The sequence below is a fragment of the Leptopilina heterotoma genome, unplaced genomic scaffold (genome assembly GCF_015476425.1).
Source record: "Leptopilina heterotoma isolate Lh14 unplaced genomic scaffold, ASM1547642v1 Lhet_152, whole genome shotgun sequence".
Taxonomy (NCBI): domain Eukaryota; kingdom Metazoa; phylum Arthropoda; class Insecta; order Hymenoptera; family Figitidae; genus Leptopilina; species Leptopilina heterotoma.
The window spans coordinates 1,503,280-1,512,532 of NW_025110868.1; the positions used below are offsets into that span (position 1 = coordinate 1,503,280).

Here is a 9,253-nt window from a genome sequence, read left to right on the forward strand (position 1 = left end):
GTACCATATCATCGGTGATCGATCAGAATTATTTCTATCGATAAATACACAATTAATTTTGATCAAGATTTTTGAATACAGCCAATTGATCATAATATATAATTTATATTTAAATTAAATATTAAAAAAAATTTAATTTATAGTGAATCTATTTATTTAATATTAAATTTTAATATTGAAAAAAATTAATAAATAATTTCTTTCTCTATAGTGAAAAAAGTGATCCTATTTTATTTTACTGTAAAACAAAATAGCCGGAAAAAATCAATTTTTTCAAGCTGGGAAAAATTATATAAATTATCATGAACTTAACTATGAAATTAATAATATTTAATTATTAATTTTAATCACCCAATTAAAGACAATAAAATTTGAATATCAGGATTTTTATTGTCATTAAAAAAATAGTTTACATAAAATTATTATCTGAAATGTCAACATGATACGAACGATATATCACTACTCAATAAGCTCTCGTTTCAAATAAATAAAAAATAAATTACAAACTATAATCAGGCGTTGTTTTTTTTCTTTTTCGAAAAATTCGTTGAGTACGTTCAATATTATTATTGCAGTAAATCGTAAATTTTCCAAAAACATTGTGCATAAAGAAAATTATTTATTTTTTCTCATTTGGAAGAAAATATAATCTATTTCACTAAAAGTATTTTTTAAAAAAAAGTTATCTAAGCACTTATTTAATATTTAACCCTTTTTCAACAACTAGATATTAGGATAATTTTCAAAAATTTCTAACTTCATAATTATTGAAAGAGAAAAAAAAATGCAAAATCACTTTGCACACTTTCCCTTGAAACAATTTTTTTTTTTACTTATAAAATAAGAAAACATTTAAATCAATCATGATTTTTAAATTACTTTTTAGAATTTAGAAAAATTTTAAGTATTAATATTTGAAACTTACTTTTTTTAATATTGCGAAATATTCTTTTTTTTAACAAAATAGAGACTTTACTTTTATTTTAATTCAAGTAGAGTTAAAAAGAAATTGGTAAATAAATATTTACTAATTATTTACCATTTTGTTAAAATGCAGACGCAGTAAATTGTTATTTGGTTATTACTTAAAATTGTCTATGAAAAGAAAAAAAAATTCTACAAATTCAGAGAATATAATCGACGCCCGACGTATCTCAATAATAAAAAAAAATGTATTTTTATTAATTACTTTTCGTAGGAGTAAAAAAAAAGAAAACTTCAATCGGACGCCGTCATGAGACTTTGGGTGTCTAATAAATTTTCATTCATAAGTAACGAATTATTCATAATTGGTGTACTCACGGTGTTCCCAGAATTTCTATTGCTAAACGGATAAAAGCTGTCGATATTCATATGCACAATGTAGGACGTTATTTTTTCAACGGGAGATTCACAATTTCCATTGGCATTAATTTTCAATTGGACAATATCATTTTGAACTAAACGCGCGTGTAATTCAACATGATTTTTACCACCATTATGTATTTCTAATGGTGGAATCCATCGGAAATAACATTGCGACCATAATTCTAAATTCGAAATACTAAACTGTGGTTTAATATGCGATCTCTCATCGTTTTCTCTTGTTCCATCATTTTTAAATAGTGGATTAGAAAAGAGAAGAATATCCTGCTCGCTGAATTGTTCCCGCCAATCCCAAACACTTCGTAAAACAAGAGGGAAATTTCGATCCTGAAAATAAAGAAGAAAATTTCATTAAAAAACAAATCAATGCTTTTAGCATTTTTTCTAGTAAATAATCTTTCAATTATTTTTTCGCTAATAAAATTAATACATGGTTGCCACAAAAAATTAATTTAAATTATTACCTCAAATTTTATTTCAATTTAATTTCTAAATCCATTCATGTTAGAAAGTTCTACAAGAATTAAATTATTTAATTATACAAAAATAAATTATTTATTGAATAAATGATTACTTTTTAAAAATTGAATTTTATCAAAATTTATTAAAGTAATTGAATTGTTTCGAAGAATTTAATAAAATTATTAAGAATAATTGCATTTTTCGAGAAATTCATTTTAAATTGAACAATTGTATTAAAAATAATTAAAATCCAGAGAAGAAATTTAAATAATAAAATCCTTGCAACGATTGTTATTAACATTTTTTTCAAACAATTAAATTCCTAGGGAAAATTTTATAATAATTCAAATATTTTCAAAATCTACTATTTTAAAAAAATTTCTCAAAAGAATTCAATTATTTAAAAAAAATTTTAATAACATTTCAACGCAAACATTTAATTATTTTCATAAATAATAAAAATCTTTACAAGATTCTAATTTTTAGTTAAAAGAATGATAAATTCAGATTTTCAAAAATTTTAATTTCAAAACCTTTTCAAAATTATTATTCAATAAAATTTTTATGATTAATTACATTTTTCAAGGAATTCGATTAAAATTGTATTAAAAATAATTGAAATTCTGCGATGAGTTTTAATATTTATGAAAATAATTGAATTCTTGCTTAGAATTTTATTTTTTATGAAAATAATTAAATTGTTTGCGAGAAATTTTATTAAAATTTGTTTTAAATAATTGAATTCTTTTGGAAAATTTTATTAAAATACTAGATATTGAAAATCATTGAATTGAGACAAATTTTTGAAAATAATTGAAATTTCGCCAAGAGTTCTATTAAAATATTTGAAAATAATTGTATTAAAAAAATTGAAATCCTGCTATGAGTTTTATTATTTATGAAAATAAATCATTGCTAGCGAATTTTATTAAAATATTTAAAAATAAATAAATAATTCCTGTAAAAAATTCTCAGAAATTTAATAATTCTCAAAAATTTTAATAACATTCTTGGCATAAATTGAAACTATAACAAAATTCTTTGCAGATCTTTAATTACTTTTAGAAATTTTAATAAAAAATGTTCGCAATTATTTCAATACTTTCGTTAAATAATAGACATTTTTGCAGAAATTCAATTATTCTTAAAAATCTTAATAAAATTCTTCGCAAGAATTCAAATGCTTTCATAAATATGAAAATTTTCGCAGAAATTCAAATATTTTCAAAAAAAAGTTTTGATAAAACTTTTTTGTTGGAATTCAACTATTTTTTATACAATTTTAAAAAAATTCTTCGTTAAGATTCAATTATTATTAAAATGTTTATTAAATTTTTTCGAGAGAATTAAATTATTCTTAAGAATTTCAATACAATTCTGTATAAGAAGTAAATTATTTTTAATACAATTTTAATTGAATTCCATGAAAATTTTTTTTATTGAATTCTTGCAAAGAATTTTATATTGCTTAAAATTTTACATAATTTCGAGAAATTCGATTAAAATTGTAGGTTAAAAATAATTGAAATTCTGCGTTGAGTTTTGTTATTTTATGAAAATAATTGAATTTCTAATAATAATTTTATTATTTATGAAAATAATTGAATCCCTGTAAAAAATTTTTTTATTTATAAAAATAATTGAATGATTGAGAAGAAATTTATAAAAAAATTTGTAAATAATTGAATTCCTGAGAAATTTTTATTATAATTATGAAAATAATTAAATGTTTGCGTTGAAATGTTATTAAAATTTTTTTTAAATAATCGAATTCTTTTGGAAAAGTTTATTAAAATAGTAGATATTAAAAATCAATTCTGGAACATTTTTCAAAATAATTGGAGAATTTTATTAAAAATGTTGAAAATAATTGAATTTCGAAGTAGAATTTTATTATTTATAAAGATAATTGAAATTTTGACGAGAATTTAAAAAAAATTTTGAATATAATTGAATTTTTGCCAAGAATTTTATTACTTTTTAAAATAATAATTGAATTTCTGCAATCATTTGTAACTTTTTCAAAATTCAATTTTTTTTTAGTGTTTTTAACTAAAATTCTTCTATAAATCCATTATTTTTAATTGATAATTAAATATAGATTAAAAAATTCAACTATAATTTCAGAGTAATTTGAATTCTATAAAACAGTGGCAACCCTGTAATAAAATAATTGTTTTGCAAATGAATTCTTAAATTTTTCTTTTGTTAATAAAATAATTGAAATCAAAAAGAATGGGTTTTTAAATACTTGAGCTGCACGAATTCGATCTCTTTCGCAATTGAATATGAAAGTGTCGAAAATCGAAACGTGTACGGTGTCCCAGAGTGTTGTTAAATAAGTTTCCGTGAATTCGAATTCAGTGGGAAATTGTTGACACAATTGCCAAACGCAGTCCAAAAATAGAAGAAATAAGGGCGACTGAAAGTGAAAGAAATTATTATTTTTTTTTCTTTAATTTTAAGTTTTATTAGTTTCTACCTTTTCCTGATGAATTATTTTTTTATTTTATTAATTTTACCTTTTCAGAATCTTCATTAATTATGTAACCCAATCTATCGCAAAATGGATGTCCAGCTGCAATCCATTCTTTCTGCACAAGGGACTGAAAACCATTTATTGTTCTGAAGAATGGATCTAATAATAATTGCGCTAAGCACGAAACAATACAGCACACATCTCGACCACTAGCCTCTGCGAAATTTTTTTTATTAATATTATTATAATTATTACTCTAAATATTATTATTCAAAGTATATAGTTTATATTCTCATTTACCTTGTAAAATAACCGATTCTCCTTCGTTTAAATGAATACTAGTTTCAACAGCCTTTTGTAAACAGTACGACACGTACTTAAGCCACTTTGTGGTTTCCAGAAGCGAATAAAAATTATTGTCCTGAATCCAAAACTGCCTAATGTTTTCTAAATCGAAAAATTAAAATCATTATTAACCCTGTTATAAAATATAAACTATATCTAGTTTTAGATTTTCACTATCTAATTAATTTTAATTAAACTATAAGATCAGGGTTGTCATGCTATAAATATTATAATCACAATTAAATAAAAAAATAATTAAAAAAATTAATATAAGATACAAAATTAATTTCAATTTGTTTACCTGGCGAACACAAGGCGACGAATTTCAAAAAACTATTTGCAATAAATTTAACATTAACTTCCTTGTTAAGTTCAATGACAATTGGTTGTATTGTTCGTGGATGGCTTTTTCGTATATTTTCAAGCATTATATTTTCCTGCGTTCGTTCAGTGATTGTTGGCGATAATTCGGCCATTTTCACTAAAGCAGCGCCCCGGTCATTTGACCATGACCAGACGGGTGGACGGTTATCTTGAAAATGATGAGCTGCATTTATTAGTTGACTATCAGTTACGGACGAAGGTACAATTATATATTCTGGTAAACTAAAAAAAAGAAGGAAAAAAAGAATTATTATTTTCTAAAACAAAAATTGCAAACGTACAAAAAAAAATGTTTCAAACGTATAAAATAGAAAAAGAAGAAATAATAATTAGATTGCAAATAATTTTTTTAAATTAATTTTTCATACCTAGATGACAATTGAAACTGTTCGTTGGCCGTGGATAATCTCCAACCTCTCTTTAAATTACTACTTTTATGCAGTACACGTTCCAATTCATTTTCCCAATCGGATTTTTCTCGAAAGAAACAAACACCTTTGTCAACACTGCAGTAATACTTTTCCCTAAAAAAATTTTTAATATTACTTATAATTCATTGTTTCGTTAATTTATAGAAGTAAAATTAAAAAATTAATTTAAAATTGACAATAATTATAATTTTGTTATAAAAAAATTCAGATAAATTCGAGTGTTTCATTAAAATTTACAAAAAGTGTCTAAAATAAAATTATTTCTTAAAACTTGTTTAATTTAGCATTAAATTGAAATATTAAATTTTTGGATTCTTATCAAGTGTCTTTTTTTCCTTTTTTACATACTTGTAATCATAAGCAAATAACAATTGATGTCTGCTTGGGAATGCGTGATGTAAAAGAGCGTTTACAACTTTCTGACCATGATCTGGAGATGAGAATTTAAACGAAAACGACCAAGTTCTGAAATTCTGTAATTAAAATATATCAACTGAAATTATTAAATATAATATATTATAATTAATTCTCTATTATAAGGATAATATTATTTTTACTGTAAAATATTTTCTTTTGTAACATTTTGTAAAAATTTCGTAGATTATTTATAAGAATAGTTATTAAATTATTATAATAATTATTTAAATTATTATAAGAATATTTATTGTAACTTCTTCAAAATTATTTTCATCATTTCAATTCAATTATTATTTTCTATAATTTTTAACTAAAAGTCTTCTTCAAATCAATTATTTTCAATATTTTTTGAAAAAGTTCTTTTTGGGAATTTTTAAATTGTTTACAATTCAATTTTACCAAAAAAATTTCGATTATTCGGAAATTCTTCAATTAAATATAATTCAGAAAATAAAAACTTGAAATAATTTTTAAAAATTTCGATTAAGCTTTTTGAAAAAAATTAGTTCCATAGAATTTTTAATTAAAAGTATGAAAAATTCAGATTTATAAAGATTTTAATTGGAAACCTATACAAAATTCAATTATTTCTAAAAATTGCAATTATTAGTAACTTTTCCGAAATTCAATTATTATCTAAAACTTTAACTGAAATTATTTTTTAAATCAATTTTTATTTAAATATTCTACGAGAATTCAATTATTTAAATACAAACATAAATAATTTATTGAATAATTAAAAGTTATTTAAAATTCAATTCTCATAAAGAATTTTATCAACAAATTTTAAAATACTTGAATTCTTTTGACGATTTTTAATAAAATTTTTAAGAATAATTACATTTCTCGAGGAATTCGATTGAAATTGTATTAAAAATAATTGAAATTCCGCAATGAATTTTAAAATTAATGAAAATAATTGAATTATTGCGAAGAATTTTATAAAAAGTTTCAAACAATTGCTTTCTTTCGAAAAAATTTATGCAAATTCTTTTTTTAATAATTGAATTTCTGTGAAATTTACATTATTTTATAGAATAAATGAATATTCGTGTAGAACTTTGTCAAAATAATTGAATTACTGAGAAAAATTTCATGCCAAATTTTAAAACATTTGATTTTTTAGAAAAATAATTTATGCAAATTCTATTTTAAATAATTGAATTCCTGTGAAATTTTCATTTTTTTAAAAAAATAATTGAAATTTTGCCATGAATTTTATTCAAATTTTTGAAATAATTGAATTCTTGTGATGAATACTATTATTTATTAAAATAATTGAATTTTGCAATTAACTTCATTAAAATTCTTGAAAATAATTAAATTTTGCAATTAATTTTATTAAAATTCTTGAAAATAATTGAATTTTGCTCTTCATTTACAAAGATAATTGAAATGTTAACAATTTTTTTTAGAATTTTTGGAAATAATTTAATTTCTGCGAAGAATTTTATTAATTTTAAAAGTAATTCAATTCTTGTGATGGATACTGTTGTTTATGAAAATAATTAATTTTTACTATAAATTTTATAATAATCCCTAAATATAATTGAATTTCGGCATTGCATTTTATTAAAATTCTTAAAAATAATTGAATTTTGCTTTTTCTTGATAAAAATAATTGAAATGTTGACAATTTTTTTTTTACATTTTTTGAAAATAATTGAATTTTTACTAATAATTTTATTTATTTTGAAAATAATTGAATTCTTTTTATGAATATTGTTATTTATGAAAAAAATTGAATTTTACAAATGAATTTTATAAAAATTCCTGATTATAATTGAATTTCAGCAAAGAATTTTGCTATTAAAAAGTTAATTGAAATGTTGACAAGAATTTTTAAAAAAATTTTGAAAATAATTGAATTTAGGGAAAGAATTTTAATATTTATTAAGATAATTGAATTCTGTAAATATATAAAAAAATTTAAACAGTTGACAATGGAAACTGTTCGTTAATAAAGATAAAATAGATAAAATTAATTAATCAAAAATTTCTCATTACCTTGCAAACAATAAATATTTTTCCTTTTATTTTCGAAGAGACAATGTTCCTTGGAATGAGTCTTCTCTTTTTATCACCCATTATTAAATAAATAGCGTCTATATTTGACAAGCAAGTATCCATAAATCCATAAAGATTATTTTGTTGATACACAGAATCCTGAATTCAAAAGTAAAATAATTAATTTTAAAATGAATATATACAGAAAAATAAAATTAACAAGAAATAAGTTCAAAATTAACGAAAAATAGGTTTAAAATTAAAATTAAAATTAATATTCAAGTAAAAAATTAAATAAGAATATTAATTACTTCTCCGTTCGCATGTTCAGTAGTGAGAAACGTTAATTTAAAATTAGTAACAACAAGAACTCCGGAAATGCCTTTTTTAAAATCGCCAACTGGTGAAAACATTAACACATTTTTTGCACTCGCAGCAATTGATTCTCCAGGTAGTAATTTTATATTATTCTCGTTCAATGAATTTCGTCGACTCGATCCAAGATTCTGAGGGGAGAAAAATATCTTTTAAATTTCAAAATTAGTAGACAATTCCTGGGGAATTATTTTCCGAAAAATAATAAAAACACAAAGTAGAAAATTCTTGACGAATTTTCTTATTTGAATTCATTAGAAAATACACATTGACTTTAAATATAAACATTTTAGAAAAATAACGAAAAAAGTGAGGTTATGTTTCTCTGTTTACATGGAAAATTATGAACGTTATTAACAATATAAAACAAATGAAAAACAATAATATTAATTCACAACTTACCTCCATTTCATGTTCCTCTAAACCTACATAACTTATGAAATTGTGTGAACTTTTATTCTCCATGATTGGAAAACTCTTTTAAATTCCTATCAGTCTTTGTAATTTACAAAAATATATAACAACTTTTTTTTCAACTATAATTATAATTATAGAATTTTCCCTTTGATAACCTTTTTACGACTACATCGATTTTCAGGAGATAAAATAATTTACTAATATAAAATTCAACGATAAACACTAATGCACTATCATGACGATTGCAAAATTATAATAACACTGTTAATTAAATTAAAAACCTTCATTTTAGTCGCATTTTTAATGAGCGCGACTAAAAAATGACTAATATAATCTTCATTCACTTATAACAATCAGAAAAATTCACAGGATTATTTGAAAATTAGTCAAAAATCAAATCCATTAATACTAATTACTAAATTAAGAAATACTTTACTTATTAGTTATTAGTTATAATTGTTTTTGTCACTTGATGGGAAAAAACTAAACACGTGAAGTCTGCGACATTTTTCCCTTTAATTTCTGTCACTTTCGATATACTTCGATACTCACAGAAGCGGGAAATTTGAAA

At 21.5% G+C, this 9,253-nt stretch overlaps 1 protein-coding gene and 1 long non-coding RNA gene across 2 annotated transcripts in view; both read right to left on the reverse strand.

Annotated features, from left to right (window-relative positions):
* LOC122498610 overlaps nt 1–9,253 on the reverse strand; it is a 117,213-nt gene that overhangs the window by 95,373 nt on the left and 12,587 nt on the right. The gene's annotated exons all lie outside the window — the stretch shown is intronic.
* Nucleotides 954–9,202, reverse strand: LOC122498606 (myotubularin-related protein 10-B). Its single transcript, XM_043606414.1, has 10 exons — nt 8,668–9,202; nt 8,202–8,396; nt 7,891–8,049; nt 5,815–5,939; nt 5,404–5,559; nt 4,953–5,257; nt 4,607–4,753; nt 4,350–4,522; nt 4,079–4,249; nt 954–1,692 (listed from the first exon to the last, which is right to left on the reverse strand). The coding sequence occupies exons 1-10, from the start codon at nt 8,728–8,730 to the stop codon at nt 1,219–1,221; spliced, it is 1,968 nt and encodes a 655-aa protein (XP_043462349.1). The 5' UTR covers nt 8,731–9,202; the 3' UTR covers nt 954–1,218.

Bases quoted from the DNA above. Each gene is read 5' to 3' on its own strand.
- LOC122498606 (XM_043606414.1), bottom strand. From the start codon at position 8,730: ATGGAGAATAAAAGTTCACACAATTTCATAAGTTATGTAGGTTTAGAG. The intron at 8,397-8,667 runs GTAAGTTGTGAA...TTCTCCCCTCAG, and splicing joins TAGAGGAACATGAAATGGAG to AATCTTGGATCGAGTCGACG. The intron at 5,940-7,890 runs GTAATGAGAAAT...TTTTAATTACAG, and splicing joins AAATATTTATTGTTTGCAAG to AATTTCAGAACTTGGTCGTT.